Raw genomic sequence first — 20,595 nt, forward strand, 5'->3', positions numbered from 1 at the left:
TTGCAACAAGATATTAGACATTGTGGGCAGGAAAAGAAACAGAAGTCATTAATCTTGACCTCAGGGAGACTTTGCCATTGTCTGCCTGTATGTTCCAATCCTCATGTGAGGCAAAAGATCTATACAAGGTGGGTAGAAGCTGGTAAGACCCAGCTGAATAGCTGTACCCAGAGCTGTCAGCACTGAGTTGTGTGTAATGCTCACGGCTCCATGGTCTAGAGGCAATCTGGTCAGCATTTGTTAGTGCTTGGACACTGGGACAGATGGGAAGGCTTCAGGTGTCCAGGAAGGCAGGACCAGAATTTGAAATTAGTTTGCTGGGCCAGAGATGTGACCTGGAAAACCTGTATGTGATTTAACAGGGACAAATGCAAGATACTGCAGTTGAGCAGGGACAATTACCTGCACAAATACAGGATTGTGGGGAGGGAGTGTTCTGCCATCAGGGCTGGGGTTAGAGGGATAATCACCTGGATGGGACCTGTCACTCCTGTGAAGCTGCGAAACAGTCAGCTGTGCCTGACTGCAGAGAAATGGGAGCATCACAGTCAGGCACGTAAAAGGATCCCTTTGCACCAGGGAGGGCAGGGAGAAACCTGCAACAATAGAACACCGTGAAGCAAGGGCACAGCTCATGGGATCAGGGATAACGAGAAGATTTAGGCTGGAGGTGGGAAATACAACACTGCTCAGGCAGGACAGTTCTCTCTGACCAGACCCTCATGGCGAGGTGAGGAGCTCAGACACCCACAGACTGGGAGCAGTGGGATCACAGACAGCTCCCTGGTGGGACATGGGAGTAGGGGAGAGCAGGGGATGTTTGCCCTGAGACAGCCTCACACAGTTGGCGCCTGGTATCTTGTGTCACAGAGACAGTCAGCGAATTGGAGCCTAACAGCTTCCCTCCAGGAGAACCCTGGAGCTGCTTTGATTGCAGCCGTCACTGCATCTCCCACACCCAGCAAGACTGTGAGGCAGCCCCTCTTCTCTGCTGTGCAGGGCTCTTCTCTTCCTTTTCTCCACGGGATAAAAATAATCCTTTTGCGTCAGCTCCATCACCGTGAGCAGCAAGATGTTTTATTCACCGTCAATCCCTTCCCTTCTCTCATTTAAACAATTCCCCATTGAGCCCATCAAATTAATTTGAGCAAGGGCCATTTATTTGGCCTGCTTGCTGGTGCAGGTGTCTCCCTTTGTTTTCTTTCAGAGGATGCTGGTAGGTGGCATGAATGTGAGTTGGGGAAAGGCTTGGCAAAGACTGGGAGCAGTGTGATCGTTTTGATCAGGGCATGCAGGGGTATATGGAAGTTTGCAGCTTGATGCACCCATTATCAGGAACACACAAGCGAAGCCTGCAAGTGAAGGGCTTTTTACAGCAATACATTTGGGATGTGTTTTACAATGGCACAGACAAAATCTCCCAGGCAGGGAGCTGCCCTCCGTGTCTTCTCTGGCAGCCTCAGCCCTTTCCAACCCAGGCTGACTGTTCGGGGAAGGCTGTGTCAGGCTCTGGCAGTGGCTCAGGAGGAGTTACAAGGATATGCCAAATCTCAAGCTGTTCCTCTGGCTCTTGTAGCCGCATCTCTTCCTACTCCATGTCATAACAAACTTCATTCCTTTGTCACTGCAGTAAATACCACCGTGATCTGCAGGGAGGGACTGCCTTAGGGTGCCCAGACAATGACCAGAGACAAGGTATGTAATATCACAACCACAGATGGTAAAATTCCACCTTCTCCAATCTCTGGGGCATTGCCAGGTTCAGTTAGGCAATGCAAATACCATGGCTGGGATGGGTCTTGCAAATGAAGATCAGTGTCCCATTTTGCCACCCCTGCTGAATGAGGACTCAGGTGCCCAAGACACTTCACAGCCATGAGTTGGAGAGAATTAGTCACAATTTTCCACCTGATCTGCATGACCAGCACAAATGGAAGCCAAACAATCCTTATGGAGGTGCAGAGCCAACAGGGACCTCCTCACCTGCATCCCAGGGTTTTGAGTGCTTTGCTGGCCAGGACACCTGCCGAATGTCTGCTTCTCCCTGCTCATGCCATGATCCAGCTCCTCATCCTTTCTCTCATACTACTGTCACCTCTTCCCTCTGTCCCACATGGGAACCTGCTCTCTCATCCTCCTCTTCTCACTCTGTGTGCCAGCAAGGACAGACAGCTGAGGGGCAGCACAGGGCCAAGACAGGATTGCTGGGCTGCATTGTAACATCACCACTGTGTCTTCCTGTTGTCAACAAGCATCTCTAGGTGCAATGTTCCAAATCTTCACCAGTTCTCCAGCAACATAGTTGAAAACTTGATAGCCTGTGACATTGAACTGTCTTCCTGTGATGGACAAGGCAGGAGAGCCTGCCAGGCACTGAGCCCTGGTGGCACAGGGTTGTCCATCAGTGCACCCCATTGCACATTGTCTCCTCTCCTGAGGTATGATTGTGTTGGATGTGTCTCAACAGGTCCGCAGGAGGGATGCACAGAGAAGAGAGGCTGTAGGAGAACAGGTACACAGTGTCTATGGACACCTTTCGCTTGGTCACTGTGGCTCCCAAGGAGATGCATGTCCTCACGTCACTTCCACACGGAGTGGAGCTGCATCTCATCCAAAGAGATGCAGAGGCCAGATCCAGGACCAGTTCTGGGTATCCCATGCCCCAGCTACTGCTTTGCACCACATTATCATGATAAGCCATCACCTTGCCCTTCAAATGTGCCTTAGGGGCTGAGTTGACAAGCTTTCTTCCTCACATCCCTGCGGCAGAGCCAGTGCTCAGGAATAGCTCACTCTCAAGTGCTCCTTGGGGCTCTCTGGCAAAAAAGCAATTCACCCTCAGATGACCTGGAAGATATGCACAGACGTTGCCTCCATCCACAGACAGCCATGATCAGTTATGGCAGGGGGCTGAGCACCAGATAGCCTCTACAGGAGAGGAAGAAGGCTGGCAGACCTGCTCTCACACCCAACCACTGCTGTGAGAATAAGTCTCCCAAAAATTCTCCCTTGCTGGCTCTGCCAAAGGCATGCTTTGAAAACGGCCTGTTCCCCCAGGGGTCCCATTGCTTTTGTACTGGGGCTGTTATGCAGGGAAAGAACTGGATCCCTCAGTTTCCTGGAGGGGATTGAAGTCATGTGCATAGAAATGAATTCACAAAGGACAGCTAAAGAAAGAAACAGGGAGGAAAGGCAAGCCAAGCTGCCCATGAGGCTGGGCAGTGCCTTTCTTGCCATAACGTTATCCTGTGCCCCACTCCTCTTGCTGCCATGGCTTTTTGCCAAGGCACTGGGGAAAACAGAGTCTCTGTCACAAACAGGAGCTGTTCAGGCTGAACAGGCATATTCAGGCAATTGAAGATCTAACCAAAATTCAAGTCCTTTCAAGCCATGAAGCAGGGCTCCTTACCATGCATTAGGAATTTTCCAGAGCAGGCAGTGAAGGGCTCACTGGGCTGCAGAGGAGCAAAGCCCAGTCTGCTGGAGCTTGGGGAGCTTTAGGATGGCGCACAGCAATGTGCAATCTATTCACAGGGAAGAGGATGCAATGCCTGCAGATAAAACAGTTCTTGTAGCGACGTAACTGTACCATTGTGGAGAAATTCAAGCGAAGGAGTAAAATAAGACCTCACTAAAATAAGGCCAAATTCAGATTTCAGTTACTCATAAAATGCAGAGGACAGCAAATCCAATGAACACACACCAGATTTATGTCTAGAGAGGGGCATTCAGCTCAGTGACTTGACTAGTGCCAGTGCTAGAAAAACTAGCATGTTTTCTCCAAACCCCTAGAACTGCACATGGTCTTGCATCACTTCCAAACACGAACAAAACTTTTTATTACACAAATCTTCAAAGAGGAAACTAGGAAGCCACAGACAGTGCTCCTGACTGTGTCAGTGTCACCCTGACACCACACAGCACCTCACAGGATGAGACTTGCACTTTAGAAATAATTTATAAGTACTACTGAATTTTCTTAAAATGGGTCTTTTTCATGCTCCAAATGCCAATGTTTCCATTAAATGTACTAAACACACTTTATCCTGACCACAGGGAATTGACTTCAGCTTAAAATAACTTGTAAATACACTGATGTTGTCCCTCCACCAACTGCCAAACAGAGTAGTCATAGGAAGTGACATTACACAACAGAGGTAAGGTTGAAGACACATGGCCAGAAACAGTGAAAAGGAATAAAAACCCAGCTCTTTGACCTTGGGGTTCAGCAATCCTGCAGTTATATAGAGGTCTCTTCTCCCATCACATTGTCTGAAATAACTCAAAAGTTATTTCTTAAAAACTGAAGAAAACTGATTTGATAAGAGAAGATTCAAGTCCTTTAGATCTACTGCTGGCTTGTTTGGGTTAGCTCTTCAAACAATGCCAGTATCTAAGGTTGTCACATCTGTGTCTGGGATTCAGAACTCATTGTACCTCTGGTGATGCTCTTGGACATCAAGATTTCTGCCACAAAGCCTCTCTCCTGTGCACAGTGGGTATACCCAGCGTCTCCAGATAAATATCCAAAGGCTTCAGTTCTACCTAAGAAGGACATGAACCATCTCCTTTCTTAAGAAACAGGTTACCAGGTCCAAACTGTTCCCTCACTTTATCTCAGGCTACTTTAGGTTGGGAGATATCCTGATGGGGGACAATGGAGGAAGAAAGGATCCTGGGGGCCTGCTAATGGGTTTCCCAGCATAGTGGCAGGGCAGGAAAGCATGGCAGGGAAGGAGCAGGCAGAAGGAGTAGGGGAGCCTGCTTTTGTCAGTGCAGATCAGTATTCCCTTTGGTGGATGTTGATTTAGAGTTATGAGTCACAGATCTGCATAGCAAAAGAGCCACAGGTCACAGGCAATGCTGCTCACACTGGCAAGCTGTATACAAGCCTCTTGCTGGCTTCAGCATGTGGTAGGACCAGCATGTGCCGACAGCAGGGACTGACAGAGCAACCACTCTTCCTGCTCCAAGGCAGGCTCAGGCAACCTGTCCCTATAGATGTGTCTCTTACTCTTGTTGAAGGCCCCCAGCAGTGGGTTTCCTTCCTGTACCAAGGAGTCAAAGCCGGTGCATATGTCCTTACATGGCCTACACAAGCAACACAGAAAGCTGTGAATGGTCAGAAACAGGGTTTCTCAAGTCCCTGGATCAATGCCATGGTGCTCAGCTCTTCCCCTAACAGCACAAAGAGCAGCTATCTTCAACTAGTCTAAATAACAGAGGAGGGACTGACAGGAAATCAAAAAGCATTTGCAAATCTCAAGAGGAAGCAAAGCCATGAAGCTGCAGGTCAGCATTTATGAGACCCAAGCTTATTTGTCTGTGCCTCCTTATCAGGGGGTCATGATGCATCTGGAGGAGGCAGTCCTGATGTAAGCAAAGCACAGCAGCACTTGATGCCAAATTCCTCTAGCACTGCTTGCGCCCTGTGCTTTTGGGTCACTGTGCAATTAGCCAGCCCTGAAAGAGACACATGAACACTGGCCTCTCCTCCAACAGCACACAAGCAACTGTGGGAATCGCAGTGAGAGAGAAGCATTTGCATGAAAACAGAGGGACTAAGAGTTATACCACTAGAACAGCAGAACTCAAGCCATTTGGAGAGGAGAGGTGAGTGCTTTTTGCTCAGAAATGGGCAGCTGCTCTCAGAATTCCTCTCAGAATAATGTCATGTAAGAGCTGTTGTAATAGAAAGTTTGGGGATAAAATGTACTTCCCTCAGTGCTAAACCACTCACCAGTCCAGGGCTGATGTGACCTCAGAGAATATCTGATCTATAGCTTCGTTCTGTAAACACAGTCACATTTGCAGATGGGCACGTCTGGATGTCCCCTCCTGAGACAGAAGGAGTGAGTTCAGGTTCATCTTCCTGTGCTGGTTGGTTCATCCCTCACAGACACTAAAACACCTCCCACAGCTACAGGAAAAGACTAAGAACAAAACAGACCGGTTTTGGTCTTGAAATCCTTGAAATTTCTCCCTGTCACCCTTGCTAAAAGCAACACAAGGCTACAAAGCAGTATCAGGCATCAGAGGTTCAGAATCAGGCATCCCACTGTCCATTCACACCATGCTAGCTCTGGACCTGATATGCATCCCACTGAGGCTGGGGATAGGGCCAAAACAGATCTATTTATTAAGGAAGCACTGTGTGCAATAGGTGCTGCTCAGGAGTATGTGGAGGAAGAAACCTCAAGCCCCAGGAGATAGCAAAGGAGGCAGTGCTGGTGAGGGGGATAGGCTGAATAAGAGATTTCAGCCACTCTCCTACTGTTCCCCTAAAACTTCACACTCTTCCACCAGTCTTCCCCAAATTCCCCTGCCTCCTTCACCTCCTGAAGATCCCAACACCCTCCCACTGTCCATCACAGTCCTCCAAATCCTGACTGCTCCCTCCCAGATCCTGCCATCAGCTATGGTCAAAAAGCCAAAGTGCTGCAGGCAGTAAAACTCAGTGCCCCTTCCTCAGCTGGATCTGGCCAAGGGCAAACCCATCAGGGCTGCCAATAGGCAGAAAGGCACAAGGAGTCTGGAGGTGACACTGTCTGGTGTGATAAGGTACAGGGGGAGTCCCACATGCACCCAGGAAGGCTCGGAGCCACCTCATGCCCCTCACTTGTCCCCACACCACAAGCTGTTCAAAGGAACCCTGTGTTGGACTCAGAGGTGCGTGCCTGCAGCTCCTGAGCTGTGCACAGCCCTGAAACTGCGTCCTGCAACGGGTCAGCAGCTGTGTTTGTCTTCGCAGTCCACTCATGCCCAGCTAGACCCTGTCAGCCTGGATACATTGCCTGGGAAGGAACTCAATTGTCCCCAAGGGACAAGAAAGAGGTGACTTGCAGGTGAAGAAACCAGTAGCAGGGACAGAGGCTGAGATAATCACCCTCGATAATCCAAGATAAATATCCAAGACAAGCATCAGGCCAAGAAGCTGGCTGCCTCCCTGACTGTCAGCCTGGGTACTGGCCAAGAAATTGCCTTAGCCTCAGCAAATGTATTGTAACCTTTCTCTGACCTGCTTTCTTTCCTTCTCCCACTCTGCTGTGGCCTCCCAGCATTTCTAAAAACTCCTCACACTTCTTTTACTGCTTACTTTCGGCATTGACAGGGGTTGAGCCAGGCTATTTCAGCAGGTTTTTTTAACAACAAACCAAAGCCCATGAGCAGCTACATTCTTCTGACTGTGGTGACAAAATGCTTTAATTTCTTCCAACCCCCGAATGAAACCTGGAAGGCTTACTAATTAAACATCTCTGCCCCAAACTGATTCTTCTTACAGCAATGCTTCCCTTGGGTGAACTCAACCACAAGGTCGTTATAAATTAGGAACAATACTTTATTAGTTTAACAATTCCTGCCTGACAACCGCTGCAATTTTAAAGGAGCACTTGGAGTCCAAAACTGGCTTGGACAAAAGCGGAGAGCCACTTGCTCCTGCTGCTGCATCTTGAAATACTGCAAGCATTTCTGTCCCAGCTCGGAGAAGCAGGACCCAACCTAGCTTCACCTTTTACCAGGTCTCCTCGTACAGGAAAATAGCTGTTGCCATGAGCTTTCTGCACAAGCAGGGCTGGCTGCTCAGGGAGGTGAGTGCTTAGCAGTTGGGTAGTGTGTTCCCAGAGGACTCACACAATATAGAGACTACAGCAATAGGCACGGAAAGCCTCCACCAGGATCACACCTCATGGAAATAAATACAACTCACTGCCTTTGGGCAAGGGGTTGTCTCTGTCCCCAGAGACTTTAGCCTCTGGGGCTAGGCAGGGCTCCAGGACCCAAATGACCAGGGCAGAGACACAAGGACTCGCACTGTGCTTGGTATGAGCACAGGGACCTCTATACCTTCTGTGTGAGGTGTCCCTGCCCATGGCAGGGGGGTTGGAACTAGATGATCTTAAGGTCCTTTCCAACCCAAACCATTCTATGATTCTGCGTGCCCATGACACAAGTGCCTGAGAGGTGGAAGAGCCCCTGTGCCCAGCTTCCCCTCAACAACACATGCACCTTTTCCTATGTGCCACTAAATGCTTTAGAGGCCAAAACTCACAGGGAGTTTTAGGCATTTTTGAAGCTTTTACTGTATGTCTTTATGAAAGTCTATTCTGAAAACGCCACCTGAGTGCTTTTGAGAAGTTCTGCCCCTTGGCATATTTGTTCTACCAAGTGTTCATAAATGTGGCTGTGCTAACACTGCTGACAGCAAAACTCGGGTATTAAATAACACTTCTTAAAGATCCCAGAGTGTTTTACAAACATGAATTAATTAAGCTGCAGACCAACCCTGCAAATTATTTAAAGAGCTCTTGAACCTCTACTCCTCACTCAAGGACCCAAATAGAGGAATGAACCAAGGTCTGATGCAAGAGTCCTTACCCTCTCTATTTCCACTTATCCACCACAAACCAGAATAAATTCAAAAAGGCTGAAATCCTATCGGAATGAAGCTAGCTCGATCTCTTGTGGTGGGCTTTATCTTGGAAGCCCAGCAACAGCTAAGGAATCCACAGAACATGGAGAAGACAGCAACCACGTCTATTTTAAGGGGAAGAACGGGGTTTGGAATGACATGTGGCTATTAAGAGCTCTCTCAAAACTAATGTGATTAGTGCGCTGGTCATACCTGTCAAAAGCAGCTATCCCAGCTGTGTGGGAAGGTGGTGAAGAAGCTTTACAGGTAAACCCCCTATTGAAACAGAGAGGTAGTGGGACCTGGATGAGACCCTGGCTGCTCTGTCCCATTGGCACTCTGAGTTCTGCCAGACCTCAGCAAAAGGCACCTTCCCACCTCCAAAGGAGTTGATGGGAATGACCAGGCAGTTGAGTTCACAGATGCTGGGGTTGGTATGAAGGCCCCAGCCTCTGGAGGCACTCATCATGATGTGTCCTCCTGGGTGCTGGGCAGATTTTCCCACCAGGCTCTGTGGGGATCAAGTGCTTGAGAGAACAGAGTGGGGTACCCAGGTACAAACCCAGACATGGGCAGGTTTCTCTATCTGCAAGGAGATGGCTGCGATACCAGGACCCCTCTGCACAGTTCAGGACCCTTCCCACTTACAAAAATCTATGGATATTCTGAAACTGTTAACTTGGCTCTGGAGGCTTGCAGAAAACAGGGAGAAGTGAAGTCATCTTACAGAGGAAAGGTTTAAAGAGCATGCTGACTTGATCTTCAGAGGAGCCAGGATCAATATTCTTGAAGTACATGTGACAGTGAGGCAACACTCTTGCAAACACAGCTGGAGGCTTGCTGCTAACCAAGGACACAAAGGCTGGTGCTGGCATAGGAAGGAGGCGGACAGGACGAGGCAGACGATGGCACTGCCTGTTCTGCCAGGACTTGGCCTCTCTCTATTACAGCACCCTGTTGCAGCAGCTAAACCTCCTCACCACAGGGTCCTGGACACCAGCATTTGGTGCAGCAGACGCCACATCAGCCACGAAAGATGGGCTCAGCAGCACAGCTCACAAGTGTCCACCTGTGGTACAGAAAGGCTGCTGGCTTCAGCTGGCTGGACCAGATCTGTCACTTTGCCACTGCACTGCATGTTACCTTTTTTAAGTTCTCATCCCTTTCAGAGAAGAGCTGGCTATAGCCAGGACACCTGCACACATCACCAGCCATGCCTGAACATCCCTCCTTCTCCACATGTGCAGGAAACATTTAGTTCAGTGTCCGCTCAAACCTAACCAAGCAAGGAGAATCCAGATAGCTTAATAACATCAGAGCAGCAGAGCCCATTTCCATCCCATTTATATGGTGCCTAGGACATGGTAGCTATTGGTTTAAGGCAAGCAATAAGTGACTGAGCCACTCCTGAACTCATGGTTTAAACTGCTTTGCCAACAAGATGCTATTAGCCTCTGAAGAAAGCTAGCAAAGGGAGATGACAACACTGGTACCTGCACAGAGGGTTGCTGCTGGCCACTAGGAGTGGAAGGAGACATTCAAATTCATTCTGACCCACAGTGCAGTATTACTGCACAGCCCACAGCTGGGGCATGGAGCAGAGCAGCCACGTTCATGTGTGTGTGACCTATCTCCACTGCTGAACGCTTCTGCAGTAAAGGTCCATGGCAGACATGGTGCTTGCCCATGACCAAGAAGGACTCATAAAGCAGCCATGGAACTTGTCCTGAGCCAACCTGATGACAGCCCTGAGAGCTCAGATGGTCTTGGGCTGTGGTTTTGAAGGAAACAGAACAGCGTGAAGCATATGAGACATTCTCCTCCACAGCTCCTGTGCCCAGCCCTGAACAGACAGCCATGCTTTTGTGTTTTCTATGCCCTTGCAGCATGGGGAAGGTTCACATTTCCAGTGGTTTCCAGCTTAAGAAACTTCTTAAAAATCACACAGAAGACTCTGGAGTGACACCAAGTTGATTAGTTCCTGGCCAAAGACCTTGCCTAATATAGTGGGTTAGTAAAGTACTAAAATCTTTGGGGGTATATAAATAAAAGATGATAATTTTGAGAGATTGCTTTCTTGTATCAGTTCTAAAAAGCCTGAAACTGAAATAGTTCCACTAAACAAGGGGATATGAGAATTACATGGGCTCAGAGAGGACAGTGCATTTACAGCCATTTAGCTCATAGCTGGATGAAGCCCAGAAAGAAAGTCTAGTAAAGCATCCATGTGGGAGAGGTCATCATCTTTCACCACTGGCCCACATGGCTGGGTGGGAAAAGAGGTTTCACCAGCTCACAGAGGCACATCCTTTCACTTGAGACAAGGATCCCAAGTGTCCTCACAAATTAAGCATAATGCTTGCTCATTTACAGGAGAGATGACACGGTGGTCAGGGGACAGGCTCTGATCATCGAGGAGTACAAGAAGACAGGTAGCGTGGGCTCTGTGGGAAGACTTGGGAAGGAGTTGGGACCGCCTTTACTTGGTTTCAGAGAGTTTTGCAAATAAAACCCAAAGCTCAGAAAAGACGTGAACATTGGGGAAATAAAAAAATGAACCTCTGCAGAGCTTCTGGGCTTGTCTGGACCATGGTGAGAAAGTGCCCACAGACAGCAAACCCCTTCCCACCAGTCCCCACTCCTGCCCAGGAACAAACTGAGCCTTACTCATACAGGAACAGAGGGAGGGATCCAACTTCCCAGACATCCTGCCCAAAAGGCTTGAGGTAATATTATGTACCTTGCTAGAGACTGCAGCTTTGCCAATATCATTGCAAAGGAGAGGAGACAGTGATAACGAACAGAGACCTGCTGTGGTTTGTACCTCCATCAGGGGAGTGCAGCTCATCCTTACCTTGGGCACCTTGCGCAGATTGGGAGAGAGCTTCAAGCAGATAACGTGGCCTCGTTGATCTCCAATGATGACAACAGGGTAGATAGGGTTAAACTGGACATGGGTTATTTTATTCTTCTTCTTGGTCACCACTAGCTGTGTGCAGAGAGCTTCATACTTATTAATGCTCAGATCAAACACATGAGCCTGGGGAAAAAAAGGCAAAGAACACAAACGGGATTAACCTGGCAAGAAAATCCCTCAGCAGCAGAACAACATCTGGAGAAAAAAGAGAGGAAAGGTCCCGTGGAAAGGCAGCCTTAGCACACAATTACCATCTGCAGTCAGGACCTTCATCCTCTTTTAAGTAACCAGTGTGCAGAAGCTGCCTGATGCTTTTGAGGGCCTGTCCCCCTCCTGCAGGGACTCAAGGAGTGAACAACAGTCCCCTGCTGTGAATGCAAGCTCTTTCCAAGACCTTTGGTAAGGCTCCAGCTGATCTGGACTGGAGAAGGCTCAGCGCCAGCACTGCTAACCCCACAGGTCTTAATATCCCTTCTCAGTGCTGCAAGTAATGAGACAAGCAGGTGTTAAATCAGGGCCTAAAAGAGATTGATGCACAAAGCAGGGACTGCTGTCAGAAATACTTACTACTCCTTATAGTAGAGCTTTCCAAAATTTCCAGCTTTAATAATGACATTAAAGACTCAAACCAGTAATTAATACAGAAGTGATGGGAACACGGACAGTATGATTAAGGGTGTACCCTGGGGTAAAGCCAGGGAAGCACAGGCAAAGCATAGGACAGCTTGGTGCTGGCAACCCACTCTAGTCCAGCTGCTTTGGATGCTATGCACACATGTCCTTCTCTCACAGCATCGAGAGAAGTGCCAGGTGAAGACTGGCCAAACAGGAAACATGAGGATGAAGGGAAACAGACTCAGGTGGGATTCCCACCGGCACAGACCTCAGACCGACAGCAGTGATACAGCAGTGACACAGACCTGCCCCATCACCAACTGCACAATAATGCACATTTCGTGTGAATCCAGAGCGAACAGTAGTAGTTACTCAAGAGAATGTGTTCATGTAACGTTATCTCCCAATAATTGCAATTAGTTCCCATCATTGATACAGCCTGTAAAGGCTAATAAAACATGACATCCCTCTCTTTCCTGGTGCTGAAGTAAGCAGCCTCCCGCATGCTGGACTCCCACCTTGAATCCACTGTGGGGACTTGCAGCCTTATGTTTCTTTTCCCTTTCCTGTCTTCAGAAGAAATAAGGAAGGGATTATTTTATGCTAACAAGTACAGTGGGAATACAGGGAAAATCAGGACCGAACTACTTGTATATCACCTGCCAGCTGCCTCTTGTTTACCAGCACTTAGGAAACAGATGAGACATTTCAACATTGTGCCATGTTCACAATTTGAATCTAGGAATTATGTGAAATCGAGTGTTACCCTATAAAAGCTTATTCCAGAGAGTATGGAAGGTTTTCTATCAAATCAGTAGATGTAGTCTCCCACCACACAGCAATGAGTTGGTGAATTTTATCTGAATTCATGTATAGCAAAGAGCCGTGCAATGTGCAAACACACGTCCCAGGCAGTCTCATGAGCTGCTGTGTCTTCACAGGACTCAACATCTAGCAATTTGTGGTGTCGTTGGTCTGGGCAGAAGAACCATGCAAAGCTTTTATAGGTGCAGAAAACAAGATGAAGAAGACTCCCTCCAGACTGAAGTAAAATAAAGCTTTGCTAGACAGGGAAAAGCTTGAAAAGTGGACATGGTTCTCAGACATGTTTTGAAGAAATCCATGGTAATATAATTTAAGAAGGGAATCCAAAGTGTCAGCCACAGATGAGGATCTGCAGTTTGGAGAGTTCTGCCCCAGTCAACAGAAGTATAGGTGAAAGAGAAGCTTTCATTTTTATCTTCTCAATATATCAGAATCCAGCATTATACTCTGAATCTAGACCCTACACTTGAGGTCTCACAGTCCAGACAAGGTAATCCCATTTAGGCATAAATAAAGGTGGCTGTCCTGGCTTGTGCTTTATGCCTGCTGTCTCACTATCTCTGAGAAGGACAAGCTCTCTTTCAAGCATATCAGCCCTCTATGACCCACACTCACTGAAGTTTTTATTTCTTGCCTTCACAGAATAGGTTTTTATTAATTTAAGGGCACGATTAACAACTGTCCCCCCTCCAACGGCACAAGCTTGATGCTTAGTAACCTAAGAGCCTGTGAAGTGCCCGCCTCTTGAGTAGGCATCAACTGATCTAGGCGAAAAAAACCCAGCATGGAATTAGGGGCCAGGTTTCTTTTCAGCAGCCACTGAAGTCTGTCTGTAAGGCTGTCAATGTACTGCACCAGCACACCCTACCCAGAAGTGCAGTGGAGAAAGATGGTATGTCTGAAGGTTCAGTGCTGGAGCACTGAGCAATGCAAATTACTCTGGGTGAGGCTGCCTTTCAAAAATGTCACTGACAGCCCAGACAAGCACAATGCCTGGGACAAGAACCCGAAACCATCAGCAACTGTGGAGAAGGTCAAAAGCAAACAAGTTTATGAATGTTCCTACTATAAAGCTCCTCTTTTATGAGCTTCTAAACAAATGGGCTTGTTTTCCTTTGCCAAGGGAATCATGGAAAAGAACAATCTATTACAGTTCTTCAGCTGGAAACATCAGCCTCATATCAGCTGTCAGACGCTCCAGATGGAGGGGTGGGCCATGGGCTTTAGGGAGGACTTCAGCGGCTTTGATTTAGACGTTTACAGGCACCCTCAGGAGAGAGGGAAATGGGGTCAGACCAACATCAGTTTTGGTGCTTTGGGAGTAACCTAAGAGGTGCACAGGGCTTCCCATAACGCCTAAGGCAGTTTAACAGTCCTTCAAAGCAGCAAAGCTGCATTCAACCATTACTGTATGCCTGGGGCTTGGGGCAGGGCTTCTTGCTGAAAGAATTGAAAACCTGCATCTTTTGAAACCCTTGGGGTTCCTAGTTCCATAAACTTTCCTGCTGGCTCAAGTCCTGGGATTAAGGATTATGGAATAGGATCCAGTTGGATCTCCCACCCCAGAGACTCATTAACATCACACGGTTTCTCCCCGCTGCACTGCCCTGGTGGCCCCTACCCCTCCAGAGTACAGGTCGTCCTCCATAGGGCACCTTTCTTCTCAGGGCAGGCACTCATCCAGGAGCACACAGATGAGAGCTGCCATCCAGACACTGTCAGGCAGCTGGCACAAGTGGGAGTTTTTGATGAGAGATGGTATTTGTATAACTTTCCACATGTGGCAGACAAACATATTTACCTACTCAGTGGCATAGAGTGTGCCATGTTGTCCTGGGCTGTTACAGCTCCCAGGGCAGGCCTGCTTCCACCCATCTCACCCCTGATGCCCTGCTTGGTACCATAGCATCACCCAGACTGTTATCTCCACCAGCACAGCGGTGATGCTTGTCAGAATGTGAGACCTCACAGTTCATTGACTCCATGGGAAATGGTAACTCAGCCAGGGTTCCTAGAGCAGAAAGTGTAGCTTCGGTAGGAAGACAGCACACAGGAACAGGGCAGTGCGATACCCTGTGCTGGGACACCAGCTTGAGTTTTAATAGTAATGAGAGTTGTGAAGGAACAAAAAGCATGCCAACGCAGTATTCTGGTCAGAGCTTACAAAACAGTGAAGGTGCCCCTATGAATAGCTCCCTCTGTCCTGCCAGTTCTGCTGCTCCTTCTCATGCTGCCCAGGCTGGTCCTGGGACCTGGGGCCACACTCACTCACCCACACTCATCCAGGAGTGGTTTAGAAACTACAAAGTGGAGGTTTCAGACCTCTGATTTTCAGTTTCCACTGTGGTGCACATCCCCAGGGAGAGAGCTGGAGACTCTGACGAGAAACTCACTTTTTTCAGACATCTTCTGCAGATCCCATAGAAGCAAATCAGGGACCTGCAGGGTCTGCAGATGATGGCAGACGCCCTCATTCTTTCTGCTAATAAGCGTTCAGATAATGGGCAAAGGGCATCTCAGTTTTTTGTTACGGAGCCCTTAGAAACAAGATGTGGCCACTTCCTTAGAGGAACATGAATCACACTCCAAGAACAAGAAATATGGGGAGAAGCACAGAGAGAGGGGTAAAAGAAACATAAAAATGTCTGAAATAGAAAAGTGCAAGAACTCTCCCCTGCTTCTCCCAGCTTAGCTGCAGGTCTCCAGGGAGAATAAGGCATGAAGCAGTAACCAATGACTCCAATAGCTATTTTATTTATGGTCCCTGTAAACCTGTGTGCCCACTCCAGGGAAGTGCAGGAGGACAAGTAGCACCTCCAAAGGAAGCCCAAGCTGTTGAGCTATGCAGTTCTTTGCAGCATAGGGATTTATGAGCTGGCATCAACAACCATCAAAAGAAACCTAGATTTACAATACCAAAGTGCTGGACAGATTGACAGTAGATATGCCAGGCAGATGATCAAAATAAACTTCTTGATGGAAGAACAGTAACTCTGGAAAGTCAGTAACCCCTGAAAAGGAGCATTAAATATAAGCAGATGCCCAGTTATCTGAGATGGGATCAGGTGAATTCTGCAGTCTCTCTCTGATGTTTTTTACTCAATAGGAGCATTGTAAAATTACCATCAGGGTGACAACAGAGCCTGCATGCTTGACGTACAGGCAATAATGGATCTAACTCTGCTGTGTTACAGTTGCAGAAAATATTTGACATAAATGAGCAGCTTTGATGCCTGACTCTCAGCCGGAGAAGTAATCCAGCTCAGCTGCATCCAGACCATCCGCTCCTCTGTCTATGAATCACACAAATGTATTCTACCTCCCAAAATCCAGTGGCTCCCCACTGAGGCTCCCATAGCTGCTCTGAAAGCATGGCACAGTGCATGTCCAAGGCTATTACTGTAGCTCCAGCATCAAAACAAGTTCAGAGTTTTGAATATCTCATTTCCCCCTGCCCGCTCTGCAAACTGCTATTACAGCCTGAAAGTCAGCCCAGGCTCCCATCTGCTCAGCAGCTCTGAGGTGACCTGAACCCCTCTGTCCTTATACTGTGCCACCCCTTTCCCTGCAGCACATCAGCCTTGTGAGCCCAGGGAGGGAAATGCCAGGAGACCTGGTGGAGAACTGGATCAGCCTCCAAACAGCACCACCTGGAAGCAACCAACCTCTCTGCCAGCAGAACAAGCTTACTTGGTTTTTGTGGTCCACCAAGTAGGGAGCTCTAGAGCTACCTTGACCTACCCTGCCCTTATTGCATGCCTTGAACAAACGCTGGGCCTGCAGTGGCTGCAGCCTACGCTGTCCTATTCTTCCAGGCTTGCAAGCCTTCATTCCCCAGCACTGATCTGAGCAGCACTACCATGTTCAAAAACCACCTCACAGCAACCAGAATCAAGGCTGGGGGGAAATACATATGTGTGTAAGAACAAGGAAGACGTACCTGGTAACTTGGCAACAAAGAATAAAGTTGGTCTAAGAGCAAAGAGGTGAGGGATAATTTAATATAATGCTGCCCTTTACCAGTTGACATCTCTTTCACTGCTTGGCTTTCACTGTCTTCATGATGGATTTACCTAATTTTCTTGACTGAACCATGATACCTCATCCAGTTGCAAACTCCACAGATGAATTGTTTCAAACTCTCAGCTAATATATGTAACAGGCAGCCTCTGTCTGGCACCAAGTCAGCTGCTGGAGCATCCTAAAGATAATGGGCAGACAGGGCAGCCCCAGTTTACATCAAAGCCAAGCTGCCATGCAGTGGAGACCTTACTTTGTATGATTTCTATACTCCTATTGCAGCCAGAACAGCCTCAAATACAGTTAATTTTCTCTACAAGGACATTTTTGAGTTACAAATAAGGGTTGTAAGACAGTCCTTGGTCTCTCTGAAGCCCGGGGCTTGGCAGAAGGAAAGGAGACTCAACTCAGAAAACATTCATTGCCTCCCTGCTTCTGTGACGACACAGGAATGCTGGTCCTTGGTGGCCCTGACACCAGCACTAGGCAGACCCTAAAATTCATGGGCTTTCACAGCACTTTCATGCTAATGGCAAAAGGACAGACCCCAGCTCTGTTACAGTATGTTCAGAGGTAGCTTTAAGCTCAGAGCAGCCTTTCAGTACCTGAAGAGGGCCTACCAGGATGTCAGAGAGGGACTCTTTTTTAGGGACTGCAGTGATAGGACAATGGGTAATGGCTTCAAATTTACGCAGGGGAAGTTCAGGTTAGATATAAGGAAAAAGCTCTTTCCTGTGAGGGTGGTGAGGCACTGGAACAGGCTGCACAAGGAAGATGAGCATGCTCCATGCTCCTGGCACGTGTTCAGGGCCAGGTTGGATGGAGTCTTGGGTGACATGGTTTAGTGCGAGGTGTCCCTGCCCATGGCAGGAGAAATTGATGATCTTAAGGTCCTTTCCAGGCCAAACCATTCTTTATTTCTAAGGATAAGCAGGCATCTGTGAAAGCTGCTTCTGGGGCTGATCCATGTGAGCTTTGCCAGTGAGGAGCCGGCTGTATGTCCCAGGGTATGGGAGAAGGCATCAGCACATCCCTCTGCCCTGCATCATGCCAGCCCACTGCTCTAGGGTGCATGACACAGGAGGGAAGAGAGCATCAGTGTCACCTGACTTAACTGTAGGAGCTGCTTCATTGTAGGGCTGCGTATCTCTGCTCTTCCTCATTCAGTAAGAACTGGGTCACTCCCAATTGGACATGGTAGGAAAACAACCTCACCCTCAGCTGGTTTGACTCATCTCCCACAAGTCAGTAGGAAATCAAAGCTTCTGCATATGGAATTGCTGCTATTCATTCAGACCGGCTGAGGACCACTTGATGTTTTATGGAAACCCTGTGACATTGTTTTAAAAGAAAGTGCTTGTTTATCCAAGCCAACTTGTCAGTTAACACTTCTATCAGCCTGGCTCTGCTCTGAGAGTCTCAGTGATTATGATAATCTCCTTCACGTCTCAGTCCTGCTCACTTCTGAATGCTGTAATCTGGTGCTAAATAGCAGATGCATCCTACCCCTGCTGCTTGCACTTTAGTTTGGTCTAATATGATTCTCTTATGGTGCCCATGACTCTTTTTTATTTTTTCTTTTGACTCTTTAACTTCAATGGTTTGCTTTGGAATGAATCACAAAACCTCCCTCTGATCTTCACTTTTGTACCAAATTTAATGTTACTTTCCAAATCACTTCTGAAAGGTTAAAGTCAAACAGAAAAACTAATCTGTGCTGAACTCCTGCAACAGCTAGGCTGATGAAAGCAGCTGGTACCTCTGCACTATGCTGCAATCCCTTCTGCAGCAGCAAAGATGACCCTTCTTTAGAGACCAGCATCCAAAGTCCAGCCTGAGCCCTGGCTGTGCTCAGGGAGTGGCTTTGCCCTGCATCTCCCATGGTTTGAGTCAGCAGCACAGTACTAGTGAGAGCACAGCAGCGCAGGCAGTCCCTGGGCACAGCATCCCTTACAGTCCTGCTGCTGCCCCAATTGGTGATCATTTCATGTTGCACATTTGCTTTGTGTCTTTATTGAATTTTATCTCACTGACTGCAAATTCATGCTGCGGTTGTCAAGCGCATTTACAATTCCAGTTCTGGCACCAAAGCACTTGTAAATCCTGTCTGCTTAGTGCCCCCAAAATTACTGCTGAGTTTCAGCACCAGCTTCAGTACCCAATGCATCCCTAGCTGCACTGCACACTCTGTTGAGGATGACTTCCATCCTGTCACATCCACCATCTCACCTGCCTTATAGTTTGCTCATGGGCTTGTGCCAACAGTGTTCCTGAGGTCAACCTGTAAACATGTATTACATCTCCTTCCTCTGATCGATCAGGCTCGCTGCTCTCAAGAACACTATCAGATATGTTTTAAGTGATATGGCCTTACTGAAGCCTTACTAGACTGGCTGTTCCTTGATCTACCAGTACTTTTACAAACAGATCATTCACTGTCATTGTTCATGGGCAATGACATTTGTCCCACAGGCAGGGACACCTTCCACTAGAGCAGGTTGCTCCAAGCCCCTGTGTCCAACCTGGCCTTGAACACTGCCAGGGGTGGGGCTGCCACCGCTTTTCTGGGCACCCCCTGCCAGCACCTCAGCACCCTCACAGGGAAGAATGTTTTCCTTTTTTCCTAATGTCTAATCTAAACCTCCCCTCTTCCAGCTTAAAGCCATTCCCCCTACAATGGCTATGCCCTGCTACAGAGAGTCAGCACTGGAGGCTGGGGCATGGGTGAAGGCAGGCAGTTGCACAAGCAAGGGCAGCATCAGGTTTGATGGGAGAATCAGTCACTGCTCTCTGGCACCTGCAGCCCCGCAGCAGGCCAGCAAAGCTGTTCATAAAGCAGATATCGAACTGTCATGGTTTGGAGACTGGCATTTAAAATGAATCAGCACAGATTTCAGGTCATTATATAATGTCAAGTAACAAACACCAAAGTACAGGAGCTGCTGTCTCTGTACAGCAGGATGGGCAGATAGCTGAGAGCTCTCAGTGGCCCTAATGCAAATGGTTCCCACTTTCAAACTGAAACCTAAGTGAAGGGCCATTCTTAAGAAAGGAATGTAACAAAGAGCAGAGAGGCACCTAGGAGCAGCTTTCTATTCTCAGAGATACTCTTGATGGGCTCTGTGCCCCCAGTATGTTTTTATGCAAAGTCTAATAAGTGAATCAATGAAATCTGGAGATAATACCCAAATCATTTTTTCCACTCATTTGTCTGTGAAAGCAGAAAAAGGCAAACTTGGTTCCTGTGTGGCTGAATGAACTAGTTAATCTCAGCAGACGGGTTTTGTTAAAATGCTGTCTTTCATAACCTGAAAAAGCAACAGCTCTAGTGATGAAAAACTGGCCTGTGAGCATCTCTGTAAGAAACAATTCCTGCAACGCCACTGACAAAAGGGGTCTACATTTATGTATGGCTTTGCACTGAAACCAACTACTGTGCTGACCTCATCCCACTGCAACTCAGTAGCTGAGGGATGTGAATGAGCAGCAGTGTCCTGAGGTGCACATTTGGAGGCTTGGAGCCCACCAGAGCACCTTATGATGGGATGGAAGCTGCAGCAGGATAGAGGTGACGGCTCACACCCTGCAGGGCAAACCAGTGCTTTATTCCCTAGAAGCAGTGCACAAAGAGCCTGGTGGCTGGGCGGAAGGAAGGACAGCCCAACTGGCACAAAGAAAGCAGCATTAATTCCAGGGTCTCTGGCCATCTACCTCACTGAGCTTTGATATGCCACGAGCCCTTGTTTGAAAGCAGACATAAAAGCTTGCCCAGCAGTCCACATCAATCTCAAAGATTCAGCAGGCAATC

At 48.0% G+C, this 20,595-nt stretch overlaps 1 protein-coding gene across 1 annotated transcript in view; it reads right to left on the bottom strand.

The window, feature by feature from the left end:
* Positions 1-20,595, bottom strand: part of DNAI1 (dynein, axonemal, intermediate chain 1) — a gene marked incomplete at both ends in the record, with an annotated part of 79,400 nt that overhangs the window by 18,069 nt on the left and 40,736 nt on the right. The window contains one exon of the mRNA XM_010010335.1: positions 11,265-11,450. Within this exon, the coding sequence (XP_010008637.1) occupies positions 11,265-11,450 (186 nt within the window). The remainder of the gene's footprint in view (positions 1-11,264; positions 11,451-20,595) is intronic.

This window comes from Nestor notabilis, unplaced genomic scaffold (genome assembly GCF_000696875.1).
Source record: "Nestor notabilis isolate BGI_N333 unplaced genomic scaffold, ASM69687v1 scaffold9972, whole genome shotgun sequence".
In the NCBI taxonomy this organism is placed as follows: Eukaryota; Metazoa; Chordata; class Aves; order Psittaciformes; family Psittacidae; genus Nestor; species Nestor notabilis.